Below are 17,085 nucleotides of genomic sequence, written 5' to 3'. Positions count from 1 at the left end.
TGTCATTTTGTCCATGTTTGATAACGGGATCCAATATATGTTAATCTAAAACATCATTCCTTTATGGCATTGGGTTGGACTGGATGGTCCTTATGGCCTCTTTCAATTCTATGATCACATTTAGTCATTTTATTTATTTATTTATTTATTTATTTATTTATTTATTTAAAGCCATGTTTTAGATGCTGATGTATTGATGTGGGGTTAAGGACTGTTCCCCATTTCTATTACATGTTTCTGCATCTTTCTGGTTTAGAACAAAAACTCCACATATTATGCCAAACATCCTGAAGAAAATCGGCGACACTCCATTGGTGCGAATCAACAAGATTGGAAAGCAGTTTAATCTTAAATGTGAACTTTGTGAGTATTGTAGAAGACACACGGAGCTGGTGGTGGGCTGTAGCACGAGTGCTACTTGTGCCGTTCAGATCATGCTCAAGGAAAACCTCTTCTATTCAGATGTTGATGGTGTTTACTTTTACTGCTTCTGTTATCTGTGGCCATCTGCTTAGTTACTGTCCATATGCCCAATTATGTACAGTAGGGAGGAACTGATCGGCATTGGTTAAAAGGCCAAAGCAATTCTGAATCAGAGAGAAAGAAAGGTACAAAAAAAAAAACCCTTTGGGTTCTCTGGCTGTTGGAAGATGACCTTTTCTAGAAAAGTGATTTGTCAAGATTTTTCAGGAAACAAAAACTCAGGTTAGGAAACAAAACATGCCCTCTCTTCAGTGCTTAATGTTAAAGCTACCTAAAAAGGATAGCATTGTAATGACCCAGAATAGATATACTGAAAGCCTTTAGTTCAGATGGGCAACTTTTGGGAGTGAGGGTGATGCATTGATGGGAAATATTAGGTGGCTGCAGACCCTCTTTTTTGGGCTTCCAACGGCATTAAAATCCCTCTGGGGGCATGGGGCAATTTCATTGTGTTTTAGGCCCAAGAGTGGCCTTTTTCCTAACAAGGGGCAATCTGGAAGCTTTGTTTGTAAAAAGGAAAAAAAAGGGGGGGAAGCCTTTCCTGGACCTAATTTTAAAAATTGTACAATGAGCCCCTCCAGATCCGTGGGCTCTGGCTTCAATATTTCCACTGTCCATGGACCATCGTATACCATATCCATGAACACAGACAGGCTGAAGCCATATAATCATATGGGGCAAGATCATGCATGTTTTTTTCCTATATGAAACTGAACCCATATGGATACTCTGGGCCCATTGTGATCTGAAGGAGCCACAAAAATGGTTCTGCGAAACTGCATACAGCCCAGATTATACTTTTTGCACCACCTCTTTAATTTTATCATCTTGGGATGATGTTAAACCGATCAGACGTCCCTTTTATTGGATGATGACTAGTTTTAATTATGTTCACGAAATCCTTCACTAAAATGTGATGTTCATTCTCATCCAATCACTAGCTTTTTGGTATGGTAGGGGTATTGATTTTGCTTTTGGATTCAGTTGAAAATCCCAGTTTAATGTGTTGTTTATGATTTCCAGTGGCAAAATGTGAGTTTTTCAATGCTGGAGGTAGTGTGAAGGATCGAATTAGCCTACGTATGGTTGAAGATGCTGAAAGAGATGGTATTCTGAAACCTGGAGATACTATTATTGAACCAACTTCAGGAAATACAGGTATTGACATCTCAGGCTGAAACAGTAGTAATGAAAATCTGGATAATGGTGTCTACAGGGAGGGTAGGCAAAGGACCAGGATGTAGTATTTTCTTCCCTTCCCCCGTTTTCAAAATAAAAATACAGTGACAGGTATGAAAAGATTAAGTATGTTCCTAACTCTTGGTGCGATAATGAAGTGTCAGTTGGATCAATTGAGTGGGATGCACTTCAGACATAAAGAGTGCACACATAAAGAATATATATATATGGTCCAAAATAGATGTTTTTCAAAACAAACAAGCAAACCATGAATTGAAATGGAAACTGACCCTAGATCCATGGGAGTGTGGAAATAGCAACCTCCCAAGGCTACACTATTTATTTGTTATATATATATTTGCTATCCTATATTTTATGTATATGTTGATTTGCCAGTGATTGTATTGAGCATGTTCAGACTTATGACTACATTTTGTATTCACTTTTGCATCAGACCTCAATGGAGGTGGATGCATATTGCTGTTTGGGCTTCAATATAAAAGTATGACTCATGGACTTCAGTGAGTACAAGTATAATTAAAGACTATGGACTATGGATTAAGAACGATTTCCTGTGTACTCAACACAGAGAGAAGCTACATCTTATCTGTAACTGAACTTTAATAAGAAATGTGCCTGTATAATGAATTAATACAAGATGTTTTATGAGTAAACAAGATATGTTATTTTTCAAAGAAGACTTTGGTTTGTTTTTTTATCTCTGAATGCATAAGAGGTTTCAAGGGAATATATATCTTTTGGGCAATTTCAACTTCAAAGAAACAACCATCCTCTGCTAACCCGATATATTTTTGTAATGGCATCTCTTTATCCTTGGCAGTTTAAAGACATGGTTCTTCAGTTTAACAGCTGAGTTACTTGTGTGCCATTACATGAATGCTTATGAATATCACTTATTCAAAGAGTTGACTTCTAACAAGGTGATGCGTTTCTTGGGTAGTGGTTTTCAAAAGGTGGTCTCCACATATTCATAGAGATTCACATTTGCCAAATGGATATGTGCCCAGAAACTGGGTGCAGTTATTTTCCAATAGGTTATGTCCAATAGGAGGAAGAGTGCTTTTAGTTCCTTAAAAATTAAAAAGTGGTATGGAGACAGAAACAGGGGACATTGAAGAGGTTCCTAAACTGTTGCCCATCAGTTTTTCCGATTTAATGCCCTCCAAATATATAAGGCTGCCACTCCTACAATTCCATTAGAGCTGGTTATGGGATTGTAACAAATCAGAAGTACACAGAGTTGAAGAGGGGATGATGTAAACAAGGCTGAGCTAGATGAACAAATAGCTTTAGTCTTCTCATGGCAGTTTCGTATATTCGTATGGATCAAGAATCCTGAAATATGAAACGAGTATGGTTTCTTTTCATGACATATCTGTCTTGGTTCCAGGGATTGGACTGGCCCTGGCAGCTGCAGTGAAAGGCTACCGCTGTATAATTGTGATGCCAGAAAAAATGAGCATGGAGAAGGTCAGAGCCACTTATCATTTCGGATGTTTTAAGATCAACACTTAATTTCATTACTGCTTTGCAGAAGGACTTTAAAGCCAGCATTGCAGTTGGCTATATATTTACTACTACTTTACTGCCACAGCTAGTTTTATATATATATAAAACTAGCTATGGCAGTAAAGTAGTACCTTGTATAATGAGGACAAGTATTTAAGCTAACATTACCCCAACATTTGAGGTTAATACTGTTGTGGTGTCAGTTTACTAAGTATGACTGAAATAGCCGATTATTAATTCTGAAGTATACAGTTTGAACTCCTGTTGTTAAGTTTTCATTTCTCACTTGGGGCAGACATTGCAACACATTTCACTAAGTAAAAATGCTTTCCCGTTTTTTAAATTAGGTGGATGTCCTGCGTGCTCTGGGAGCTGAAATTGTGAGGACGCCAACTAATGCTAGGTTTGACTCTCCAGAATCTCATGTCGGGGTGGCATGGAGACTGAAAAATGAAATCCCCAACTCTCACATTCTGGATCAGGTAAAGTATCAGCCACGGGGGAGCATTAAAGATGGGTGCATCAAGTTCCCAGTGAGGTAGTCTCCTCTGCAGTAGATTTATTGACACATAAGAAACTGAGTATTTAGTTACTTCCCCAGGGTGACCTGACTGGTTGAACTTCCATTTGAATAATCATTTAATGAAGAGCCGAAAGATAACCATTATATTTCCTTAGATTGAACAAAAAAAGGTACCCTCTCCCCTATATCTAACAACATGGAAGCATTAAGTGCCTAAAGGCAAGCAGCCATGTTTTTTTTTGGGACATGTGACTTAACATGCCACTAGTGCCGTTTTCGCTATCTGGCAGTAAAAATAAAATAGTACTTTAAATAACATAACCATTTTTTGAACCTTCATGATACACACACACTTGTACTTGCGCTGTATATGAAGAAGCTAAATCCCTGGGTCCAACTCTAATTCAGTTTAATATTGTGACTAACATCCCTGCTGATTTCAACTGAATTTAAGTTCTTCCTCGGCCTTATATCAGAGATTTTTTGCCATCAAAATCTTTGGTTCAGCCAGTTTCAGCAAGCTAATAGGACTTGCATCAGTTGCTACTAAAGAGGAGTACAGTATATATTGATATGTAAGTAATCTCTGTGATATAGGAAAGGCAAACAAATTTGAAACATCCTTCTAATGAAGCTGAGTAATGCTGAAATCTTCATAGTTTCTTTGAATCTATTATTGGTAAATTAACATTTGATAAATCATCTGTGACAACATCGTTCATAATTTAACCAGCATTAATGGAAATAAAATGTGCTAAAATACTACAGACTAGAGAAGGGAAAAGCAAGTAGAACCCCAGTCAAACGTATTTGTATATTTACAGTTATTCTTAGGCTGCTTATATGGGTTGATCCCACCCAAAGCAACACATATATGTAAAATACAAACTGTAAAAATCTGATAAAACAATAAATGCCAAACTTCAAAAGAGAGCCATAGACAACAAGTGGGTCTCCAAAACATCCCTGAGGAAAAAAGAAAAGGCCTAATGAACTATGAATGGAGACTCATTCCAGATACTCAATTCTGACAAGTCCCTTTCTGTTGTACTTGCCATTATGAGCAGATTGTAATGAGAAGAGGCCTCTATGGATCAACAACATCAACCAAAAAAGTCACTTTCAGACTTTTTGTAAATAACATGAACCTCCATGTATATCTCTGCATTAGTGTTATTCTTAAACTTTTTTTGTGGATCTATTGTGTTCTTCCTTTTTTAATGCAGTATCGCAATGCCAGTAATCCTCTGGCCCACTATGACACAACAGCAGAGGAGATCCTACAGCAGTGCGAAGGTATGTCCAGCCTGCAAGCATCATCTCTGTTCTTCATCAAGTATTCTTCCAGAATTGGGGGATTCTTTGCAATACCTTAAACAGAGAGAGGAGACGGGAACCAAAGGTTTCTATCTACAAGCTACAGGCTAGTGACAAAAGCCACAATTCTAAGCTAGGCCATTTTACTTTGAAGTCCATTTTGTTTGAAGTGAAACAAGTGGGTATTTTGCCATTGCATGACAATTCTTGGGTGTTGCACTGTTGCATTCAGCAGTGATTTTTGGGAGGGAACGCAAGTGGCTTCCAGGTGCCATGTTGCCTTGATTTGGTAGTTGTTGCCCACCTTTCAAATATCCATTGTTCTCTCTGTCCTAAGATGGAAGAAAGGAAAACTTATGTCCCACATACCTGTCTTGACCAATAGTCCTGCCTTTTCTAACCTCTGAGGTTTTTTAGAGATAGTTTCTTATAAGAGAGGTGATCTTTACTACACATTTGCTTTGGAATAATTTTCACACAGAGTCAAACACAAAGCAAAAGATCAAAGGCTAGGGCTTGTAAAGGGAACATGTGTGTGAAGGGCAATTTTACTTATGACCCCACAACCCTCAGGATATATTTTTGCTGCCTGTGAATATGTTTCAGAAGAACTGTGATATCTTTTCATCTGCATTTTTGTTTTCATGTCTGAACTGTGAGGAAGGTATAATTCCATTTTGTTAGAACATAATGTTTCATAGAACTTTTCAATGTACAAGGGATTTCATACCGTTCCTGCCTTGCATTCTCCATATTTTTGTGTGTCTGGATAGACTGAAGGTCTGTTAATACATTGAAACCTGTCAGCTGTGTTCTATGTATACATCATCAGAGAAATTTGGAAAATACCTACTTTGACAGTACTCTGTGGAAGTGTTGTGGAGGTGCTTTTAAGGAACATTCATAATAGGAAAAACCTGAAAATCAAGAGGTTGTGGTTGATGTATAAAGTCCTTTTGATGATAAAATACAATAAAGCAGGACTGTGAACCTACCCATTACTACTAAGGCAACGTTGTAGCTGAGGAAGGACTCAGAATCCGACCTCTACTTCTAAAAAGTTCTTTTCTCTAACCATATATACATAGGCTGCTGTGAGTTTTCCAGGCTGTATGGCCATGTTCTAGAAGCATTTTTTCCTGATGTTTTACCTACATCTATGGCAGGCATCCTCAGAGGTTGAGGTCTCTCAACCTCTGAGGATGCCCGCCATAGATGTGGGCGAAACATCAGGAGAGAATGTTTCTGAAACATGACCATACAGCCCAGAAAACTCACAGCAACCCAGTGATTCTGGCCATGAAGGCCTTTGACAACATATATACATATGTAGTGTTCTAGTTATTTATTTATTTACAGCATTTATATTCCGCCCTTCTCACCCCGAAGGGGACTCAGGGCAGATCACATTGCACACATAGAGGCAAACATTCAATGCCATGACACAGAACAGAGACAGAGACAAGACGCAGGCACCGGGCTGGCCTCGAACTCATGACCTCTTGGTCATTTATTGATTTGTTGCAGCTGGCTTGCTTTCCAGCCTGCGCCACAGCCCTGTTATTGTTTTGCTATTTCCCCCAGAGTCTCAAGACAGGGCATGCTGGATATTTTTAGTTAATAAACTCACTGGCATCAGCACTTTTGAAGTCACAGAATGAGAACCCAGCTCTGTTTCTAAACCATTTGGCTATAATCCCAAGGCCAAATGAGGAGGAAACACATGTTACACATTAGTTACACTTTACAAGGAATGCAAGCTGTATATTTCCCCATATTCCTTTAGCCATGTTTGCACATGTGATATGATGACATCTCATTCAGTAGTTTCATATAAAGAGCAACCAAAGAAAAGTTGATGTCACACACCTCTCTCCTTTAGGTATTTTAAGAGCACTAGGTCAGAGACATGGATGAGTGGCAACCTCACATTCCTTGTAATGTGTAACTAATTTGGGCTTCATCTAATGTCATGAGGAAGTAATGAGCTCACTAATTAACCTGCTGTGTTTCGACTTGCTGCTTTGCAGCCAGGAGAGGGTGCTCTCACACAGCAAGTTCTAGACTTAAGGAAATCCAAAATTAGACCTAAAGGCTACATACTCCTATGTTCTAGTCCAGGGGTCCTCAAACTTTTTAAGTGGAGGGCCGATTCACAGTCACTCAGACTGTTGGGGCCCGGAATATGATGAAATAGTCCAAAATTAGGATTGTTGTTGTGTGCCTTCAAGTCATGTCAGACTTAGGTGAACCCTAAGTCTAAAGTTTAGGACAGGAGCCAGATCAATGACCTTGGAGGGTCATAGTTTGGGGAGCCCTGATCTAGACGACCTCATAAGATTATAGATAAGCAAAGAGACCTCCAAAGACCATCTAGATGGTCTCATAAGACCATAAGTAAGGAAAGAGACCCTCAAAGGACATCTAAATGGCCATCAGAAGACCATAGATAAGGAAAGGGACCCTCAAAGGCCATCTAGATGGTCTTATAGGACCATAGGTAAGCAAAGAGACCTCCAAAGACCAGAGAGACTTAGGTCAACCTTAAGTCTAAGGTTTTGGACAGGGGCCGGGTAAATGCCTTTAGAGGGCCGCATCCGGCCTGCGGGTCTTAGTTTGGGGGTCAACCAGTGGGTCTCCAAGCGTTTTGGTGAACAACTCCCAGAAATCCCAGCCAGTTTACCAGCTGTTAGGATTTCTGGGAGTTGAAGGCCAAAACATCTGGGGACCCACAGGTTGAGAACCATTGGCCTAGAGGAAGTGTAAGTTGTGTTAAGCGTATCTTCTACAAATGCCATGTTAAATAAATAACCCTTATATTAGTTCTTGGTAAAAGATAGTGACCAGCATCTAAAATGCACATTTAAATTGCTAGGAGTATTATCTGAAAAATAATTTACATGAAGTTGTAATTTAAATAACACATTTCAGCCTTGAATAAAAGGCCACCATTCAAGCTCTTTTATTTATTTATTTTGCCTTGAATAGTAGTGAAGAAGGGAGAATTTTTGCTATTAAAGCTTCTCCTGTTGTGGAAATGGAAGGAAATGCTAATATTGAGTTTTGTGTGCCATTGTAAAAGGTACTAAAACCTTATCTAATGAATGCAGTTGCCGTAAGTGAGGTAAAATGCCTTGGGAGATGTACAGACATTATGAATTTCTTATATTTAAATCAATATATATATGGAATCTTATAATACCCATGAAATGTTCTAGGGGCAGGTTTTATAGCAAGTAATAAAAAGTTAAATGCATATGTAGGTTATTCCTCATAGTGAGACACTGAATCTTATCACATGGAGAAGAGCTGATGACAAAGGCTTAGACTACTGGCATGAAAACATTTGTATCATAATTTAATTTTATATGGTCATTCTTCTTTAACTGGTTTTAAATAAAACCACAGCAAATAGTTTTTATCATTAATTTAGATATAGGGCTTTCTTATAAATTAAATAGCTTCTTCATGCCCTGCTTTCTCATAAATTAAAGAACTAATTTCATTTACATTTCTTGTAACCCACTTCAACTGTTTCTGCCTGTTCAATAGGTAATATAGACATGGTTGTAGCTGGAGCTGGCACAGGAGGCACCATCACTGGCATTGCCCGAAAACTAAAGGAGAAATGCCCAGGATGTAAAGTGAGTATCAAACTGGGGCACCTTAATAATAATAATAATAATAATAACAATTTATATTCAGTTCTATCACCCAAGGGGACTCAGAGCGGATACACAGATAGGCAAATATTCAATGCCTTCAATACAGTTGAATGACAATGTCATAGAAATACACAGAAAAAGGTGAAGGCTTCCCCTTTCATCTCTGGCTTTCTGGAGGCAGTGCTCAACTCTGGCCATGGGCAGGTGCTCTTGTTCCATTTCCAAGCCGAGGAGTCTGTTGCCCATAGGCACCTACTGGTTGTGTTTGCCTGCATGGCTGCATGGGCGCCTTATTATCTTCCCACCAAAGTGGTACAGTAGAGTCTCACTTATCCAAGCTAAACGGGCCAACAGAACCTTGGATAAGCGAATATCTTGGATAATAAGGAGGGATTAAGGAAAAGCCTATTAAACATCAAATTAGGTTATGATTTTACAAATTAAGCACCAAAACATCAAGCTATACAACAAATTTGACAGATAAAGTAGTTCACTGCGCAGTAATGTTATGTTGTAATTACTGTATTTACGAATTTAGCACCAAAATATCACGATATATTGAAAACATTGACTACAAAAATGCATTGGATAATCCAGAACCTTGGATAAGCGAGTCTTGGATAAGTGAGACTCTACTGTACCTATTGATTTACTCACATTTGCATTTTTTCGAACTGCTAGGTTGACAGGAGCTAGGGCTGACAGCGGGAGCGCACCCTGTCTCGTGGATTCAAACTGCCAACCTTCAGGTCAGCAGTTCAGCAGCACAAGGGTTTAACCCATTGCGCCACCGTTTAGCTTATCACTGTTATCACTTAGCTTATCAATTAGTCACTGTTTAGCTTATTACTGTAAACCCGAGAACATTATTTTTAACTGTAACATTCCTTTTATTTCAGATTAAGTTCTACCACAAACTCATAGTACCAATTTTCCTATATAGAGTTCCACATTTGCATGGGATCAATATAATGTATCTACACCATTATTCAATAATGGTGGAAGTGTTGTATGAACACACCAGGAGAAAAGAATGCTGGCCCCATTCCTCGTATCCACCATGTCTCCATCATGGTTCCAGTTTGCATAGATATCCTTCACAGATGGTGGAGGGGCTCCACTTCAGATGGCCATCTTCTATATGCCTGAGAGTGACAAAACTCAAGACAGAGGGCATAAGGCTAACTGCCCTTCTGTGTTACTACAGTACACTCCCCTTGTGTGTTGTTAAAGTACACTTATATTATGACTGAATAAGGTATATGTGGCAGCAGAAGTAACATACATTTATTATCATGATTATGACAAAGGCACTGCTGCCTTGAGGAGAGGAACTATAGCCAGTCATCTCCTTCATGACTACTGCGTCCATATGAATAATTGAATAGGCCTCTAAGAAACTGCTACATGGATGTGCGATTCATTAATTACACACAAAGAAAAATGCTTACAGCAGTGTTGATGTACAAAATAGAATGTTCCACACTTCTATTCAGCATTGCAACTGCTATTATTTTGCCCTTATCCCTTCCAGCTGCTGAATGGCATTCCTCATGGAATGTCTTTCCCAGAAAAAAAAAACCTCTCCTTACATGCCGAGATCTTGTTCTGTGCTTCACTTCTGATAAGGCAAAATCAGGGAGCAAGACCCAAATATTCTGGAATAGCCTCTTAAGCCACAATGAATGATTTTTCTGTTCAGGAAACATGAGGGGGTTGTGTGAAAAACCTACAATTTTTTTCTCTTCACAACAATTTCTCCAAAACACTTTGGGGGTTTTAAAATATTGAGAGGAAACTGCAATGTAAAATACTGATTCCCCTCTTTCCTGTGGACATATATTTTGGGCAAATCATTCTTTCAGCCTCAGAAGAAGACAATGCAAAATCTCTCTGAACACATTTAGCAAGCCAATCCCATGATAGATTCACCTTTTGATCACTGTAAGTCAGAAATGACTTGAAGGCACACAGCAACAATAATCAGGAAGTGGTCATTGCATGAACAACTGTGGTTAAGTTATCCCTGTCCAGAAATGCCATAGTTAGCAAACTAGTTGAAGTTTTAAAAACACGTTTTAAAAAATGTATTGATCCCTGTCCCTTACAACGTGATGATAGGAAGATGTTTGTCAAGAGATATGTAACATAATATTGTCCCTACATCTCTTGATAGTGGGGTGGCTGCTTTTTAAAATATTGATCACAGAATATATGTCCAGTATATGAGATCCAGTATCTGAATGTGATCCAGAGAAATATCTTGACCTCCAGCCTTCTACTAAGCCAAATGAAATGAATGCAGGAACAGTGAGGTTTTCCCACGGTCTTTAAAAGCATCCATGGTTTTAAACTTGGGCATTTTCCATAGTGTAAATGCATGGGGAAACATTTCTGCCATTGCTTCAACATGGTATTGTGAATTGAACACTGCAGTTTTAATAGATATATTTGAAAAACCAAACTGCTGCTTCAACTGTTTTGCAGGTTATAGGTGTTGATCCTGAAGGATCCATCCTTGCAGAACCTGAAGGGCTGAATGCAACAGACAAAACTGGTTATGAAGTCGAAGGGATTGGATATGATTTTATACCTACAGTTCTGGACAGATCAGTAAGTCAACTTCCAGAGCTCAGTGATGCTGCTTGTTGAATTGCAGCTTCCAGAATCTCCCAACCAGCATGAGTAGAATTCTGGGAGTTGTAGGTCAAGAAACTATTTTTGCCAAGATATAATCATTCCACTTACTTGTGCACCTTGCATTTTTTCCCTGTCATTCTTATGCACACCTCATGGGAGTGTCCACAAAAGTAGTAATAGTAATAGTTGTTGTTGTTTTTATTGTATTATTATTATTATTATTATTATTATTATTATTATTATTATTATTATTTCTTAATCACCTCTCCTCAAGGCTTGAAGTGGGGTACAATGTAGTTAAAATAAATAGATTAAAAACATAACATTATTAAAGACACATATATTCAAAGACATAAGATTGAAGTACATTAAAATCATTCATACCAATCAAATATCACTTTAAAATTCATAGTTTAAAATTGACTGAATAATCATGCCAGAAGATATCGGTCTTTAATTTTGTGTTAAATTCTGACTGCTGTCGAATCTCTTCTGTCTATTCTTAAATTTGTGACAGACATTTTTGCACACTTGGCAAAATCTAAATCTAATTCTTGATCTAATTTCTTCCTGACAGTGTTGACCTACATGTTTTATTCGGGTTCCTAGATGTTCTTAACTGTCTGGCCCCTTTTTATGACTATTTAAATGTTTGGAAACAAAGCTATTATTTTACTAACAAAATAATTTTCTCACATTTGCAAGTGTGTAGTGCAATACATACGAACTGTTCTGATATTGTCAGTTTCAGTCAGATCCACCTCGTTTGCACTCTGTCTAATGGTTAGACAACAGCGGCAGCTCATGTCCATTGGTGTAATATCAGAAGGCAGGGTGTCTGGCTGAAGGTGGAGCCAGTGTTCATAACAGGGTCAGAGAACGCAGTAGTGGGTAGCATTTGTAGTCATAAGAGGCACAGTAGCTTCAAGACTTTGAATTCAAAGCCAATCTACCTGTCTGCTACAGAATGGAGTGTTCTTGTTTCAAAAAAGGGCTTAGATAGCAAAGACTGGATAATGTTTCCTTACTTCTGTCTCAAACTGGGTGCTCAGTATTCCAAAAATGGAAAGAAATCTGAGTAGAACATTCCTCCATTGTGCTCTGCCATAGCTTCAGTGTACAGTGGCCCTTCCACACTCGCTGGGACTTGGGCACAAGACCCCTATGAAAGTGGGAAAACTGCACATTTTTCTATTTGAGAGAACAGGAATCTCTAGGTCCTCCAGCATGATTATATAGTTAACTTCCAGCAAACTCATGCTGGGGGGCTTAGAGATTCTTAGAACATGGTATTCAAATCAACCAATAATCAGATTCAAAGTTAAACCCCCAATGTGGAAGGCCAGCTGTCATAACCCTGAGCATGCCTGTTGAGCCGATTCTAGGTCAGAAATATCTGGAGGTGGACAAGGAAGCCATCCAGTGACGAGGAAGGAACACTATAGGTTTCCTAAAACAAAGGAAAGCTGAGCTGCTAGGTTGCAGCAGGAGAAAGATTATGTGAGGTCAATAGACAGAAGAGAAAATGGAAAGGGGACTTGCTATGCCATACTCTTGATGAAAAATTATTTAAACTAGACATAATGAAAGTGATTTGGTTAGCACAAAACAAATGAAAATTAGAAGAGAAGATGTATGTAAAATAGAAATAGAAGGTGCAACCTTTCCAACTTTTCTCAGCTGGCTATATTATGGTTATAGACATGGGACCCAAAAATCCGCTTCTGGGCCCACAACACATTTTTATACAAATAGGGTGGTCTGTGAATGCATTAGTGTGCCAGCCCTCAGCTTAATGAAACCAAGTAATAAAGAGAGCAGGAAAGTCACTGGCAGAGACATCTAAACTACAGGTAAGTGTCCTTCCCTGAATTTACCATAATACCACCTTGAACACTCCTGAGGATTCCATTTTGGAGATGAGGCAGGGTCCGACCCAGTTAACCTTCGGATAGAATACCACCAGCAAACCCAAGAGATCTCCAGGGAGAGTATTTCCTACTAGAATCCCCAGGGGAGTACTTTCTGCCAACTAAATTAGACAATGCTGGCTGGGCTCAATCAGCCAATATCTGTCTCACTATAGGGCAACTTCTCATGTTCCTGACACTTGGATCCATAGCTCTCCTTGTTTGTTGGCCTTCTCGGTGTTACTGCAATATCAAAGTGGAGAGAGAGCTTTAATACAGTTCTTCCCCTTTCTTTCCTTTAGCTGGTGGATAAATGGTATAAATGCAATGATGAGGAAACATTTGCCTTTGCACGCATGTTAATCAGAGATGAAGGATTGTTATGTGGTAAGTGCACTCTGAAGGTTATGTTTAAAGTTGGTTTCTGAAGTGGATAATTGGACAATTATGGTGAAGAGGGAAAAGTAGAAAAAGATACGATATTGGGGTTGGCGTGTGTCATGCAATGGATTGTCTATAAGAGGACTGAGAACTTGGAGCTGTGAATTTCACTCCAGTCAGAAGTTGCAGCTCTCCAATATATGCCTTTGGGACTGAAATAGTTCCCATGAGTAACACCTGTGAAATACATATTACCCTACTTATACCATGACACCATGAGAGGAAGTAGTCAACAGTAATGTATGAGCCTGCCTCTTGAAACCAGTTTAGACTTTAGAAGGCAATGCCATTTCATTCAGAAGGCAAATCTAATGAAGCTCCCTGTACTGGTGTCTGTGTAACAAAACAGGTTCTTATCATTTGATCCGGAGAAAGAAGTGACTACCGATTCCATGACCAAGACTATAGATCTGAATGATACGCAAGGATACCAGATTCTAAGTATCACACTATGCATGCAATATTTATTGATATATCATTGAATAAATTGATTACACATACTCAAGATTACATAGGTTCTTGGTACCAAAAGGCATTCATATATCCACATTCACACACCATACTCACAAAAGGAATCCTCTCAAGGAGTGATCAAAGCTTTGTAGGACGTTGAGTACCCAGATGCACTACAAAGACCCCTTTGAAAGTCAGGTTTTTATACCCTTTTCTTCCAGAGTCTTTACATAGGCATTTCTTTGTCTGCTTTCAATATCAATTAATTAGATTATTGCTTGACAAGGACATTATGATGACACTACCTTATCTCTCGTCATGTCATCATTTTCCAGTTTTCTTATCACTTGGCAACAGATCTTTCCTTGGTACTTTAGGTAATCCCTTGGTACTAAGTGGTCTTTCATCACCCAGTCCTTGGCACCTTAAGTGATCCCTTGATACTGAATTGATCTCTTATAGCTTAGCATTGTCCAGTTCTTGTAGATGTCCATATTTAGACAGATGTTCTGTCTAGTAACATAAACAAACTACTCCTTTCTAATGGAAATTCCTTTAATGTAAAAATAACATTCTTTCTAGGATTTGAGAAGTGAGACTCCTCAAACACCTTATCTTAGGGGATCCCTCCTTTGTCCATCTCAGGACCCTTCCACACAGCCCTATATCCCAGAATATCAAGGCAGTAAATCCCACAATATCTGCTTTGAACTGGGTTATCTGAGTCCACATTGCCACATAGTCCAGTTCAAAGCAGAAAATGTGGGATTTTATTCAGCTGTGTGGAAGGGGCCTAAGAGGGGTCAAATGTCCAGCTTTCCTCTGCTTCAAATGTAGAAGTACCATATTATCATGCATTGCAGTTCTTCATTTTGAAAATAGGCCTTTCTTTTCTTCTGTATTCTTCAGCACAGAGGTCATTTACTCACATATGAACACATTCATTCATAAACAAGCATGTTTATTTGCAACATCTGCCATGGATTCTGGTTGTAAACAGCCAGTTGAGAATGTTACAGTTTTGAGTGCACACATCAGCCAGCACACAGTACTTGCCTTTAGTTAAAAAGACCAACCCTTTGCTGCTGTGTATTAAACCTTGATAGAATGTCATACTTTGCATACCAGAAAAAAGTTAGAAAATCATTACATTGACTGTTTATTTTGGTCTTCCTAACATTACTCTTGCTTATATTTCCAAATGTTACATATGCAAATCTTAGTGCTACATATGTATAAAAATAGGAATCTTGAAAAAAAAAAAACAGGAAAGATCTACATTGGAAACATTACTCTCAAGGAATTTGCTTGTTACCTTTTTTTACATTTGTACATGCTTCCATTTCAGAATATTTGGCATTTTGAGTTCTTCTGAAGACATTGCTTGTAGTTAGTTATCAGGATGGTAACTTGGCCTTACGTCACATAGTCTGTCAAGTAGAATTTAGATAATTAAGAGAATTTTACATCAAGGTTTTTCTCTTATCATAAAATCATAAAGTTGGAAGAGATTCCAAGGCCCATCCAGTCCAACCCCCAGCTATGCAGGAACACACAATCAAAGCACTCCTGACTGGATCCAAGGCAGCATATTCCACTGCAGAATAGCCTTTACCATCAGGGTGTTCTTTCTAATTTTTAAACAGAATATCTTTTCCTGCAGTTTGACTCCTTTGCTCCATGTCCTAGTCTCCAGAGCAGCAGAAAATCAAGCCTACCCCCTCCTCAATATGATAATTTTTCAAATATTTAAATATGACTATCTTGTCCCCTCCCAATCATCTCCAAACTAAATATATCCATTCCACATACAGCTTTGCTTTCCAGATGTTTTATCATTTGGGTCATCATATTCCTTTTCTCCTTTCACACCTGCATTTTGATAATTTTTCTCTCCTTTTGACAGGTGGCAGCTCTGGCAGTGCAATGTCTGTGGCTGTGAAGGCTGCCCAACAACTGAAAGAAGGTCAGCGGTGTGTTGTCATCCTCCCTGACTCTGTCAGAAACTACATGTAAGTGATTATTTTCTGCTGTGACAGCTCTCCTGAGCAAGATAATCTCTGCCTACATAACTGGACCCATCTGCTTAACTCTAATCCTGAGGCCATCTGAGTGGACTTTCATAGCTAAGCACCTCCATTACCATTACTGTGATACATGAAAAGCACTGCAGATACTGAAACCTATTATCATGATGAGAATATCTGTAGTGTAGTTTTTATTGTCACCTGTAATATAGTGGGGTCTCTGGATCCACATTTTCCAGCAGTTTTAGAAACTGTCACCTTCCAAGGCAGTCTTTCTGCATCTTAAGATCTGATGGATGGGCCCTCTCCTGTTTCGTGGAGATGGGGTTGATTGACATAACAGAAATGACCTTCCTGATGATCGCATGAATTGGAAGTTTGTTCCTGAAGGCTCAATTGGCAGTCTTTCCTATGATATTTAGTTTCATAGAGATCTGAAGATATCTGGTTTAGTGCTTTTAAAAGTTGATAAGTTCTATCAACTGCACACCTCTGTTGTAAAAAACACACAATCCTCTTCAAGAACTCTTCTGAATTTTGTGGTTGGTTTTAATTTTTGTTATTGTCCTTGTGTGATATTAAAGCTCCAGTTCTAGGTACAAAAATAAACAAACTGGAGATTGCACTTCTTGCTTGCTGTTTTAGGTTGCCTTTTCATCCTGCTCCCACTGAGTCTGTGATGATTATTTCTGATTATCCTTGTAATTCTATCCTCATCTTTCCAGGTTTCCTTTCCACTTCTACTTTTAAATACTGAAGGCAAAAGGAGGAAATCCTGTGGCTTCCTCTGCCTTCTTTTGTGCATCTAGAGTGGTGTGTGTGTGTGAAAAAACGGAAGTGAAGTTCTGGTTTTCTTTTAGACAGGACTGGAGGCAACCTTTGTAGGATATCCGTGGCTGGTATTTGTATTTGACCTC

General features: G+C 38.7%; 1 protein-coding gene across 4 annotated transcripts in view; it reads left to right on the top strand.

The window, feature by feature from the left end:
• The window catches only part of LOC100566358 (cystathionine beta-synthase-like protein), a 62,948-nt gene that overhangs the window by 31,641 nt on the left and 14,222 nt on the right, over window positions 1-17,085 (top strand). For all 4 annotated transcript variants that reach the window (XM_008107459.3, XM_003218948.4, XM_008107460.3 and 1 more), the window contains 9 exons: window positions 257-363; window positions 1,507-1,641; window positions 3,074-3,153; window positions 3,540-3,674; window positions 4,942-5,011; window positions 8,585-8,676; window positions 11,185-11,310; window positions 13,550-13,634; window positions 16,048-16,153. In XM_008107459.3, coding sequence (XP_008105666.1) covers window positions 257-363; window positions 1,507-1,641; window positions 3,074-3,153; window positions 3,540-3,674; window positions 4,942-5,011; window positions 8,585-8,676; window positions 11,185-11,310; window positions 13,550-13,634; window positions 16,048-16,153 — 936 coding nt within the window. The remainder of the gene's footprint in view (window positions 1-256; window positions 364-1,506; window positions 1,642-3,073; window positions 3,154-3,539; window positions 3,675-4,941; window positions 5,012-8,584; window positions 8,677-11,184; window positions 11,311-13,549; window positions 13,635-16,047; window positions 16,154-17,085) is intronic.

The sequence above is a fragment of the Anolis carolinensis genome, chromosome 3, assembly GCF_035594765.1.
Source record: "Anolis carolinensis isolate JA03-04 chromosome 3, rAnoCar3.1.pri, whole genome shotgun sequence".
Lineage (NCBI taxonomy): Eukaryota > Metazoa > Chordata > Lepidosauria > Squamata > Dactyloidae > Anolis > Anolis carolinensis.
The sequence above is the reverse complement of the archived record's forward strand: the minus strand, read 5'-3'. Positions and strand labels throughout refer to the sequence as shown.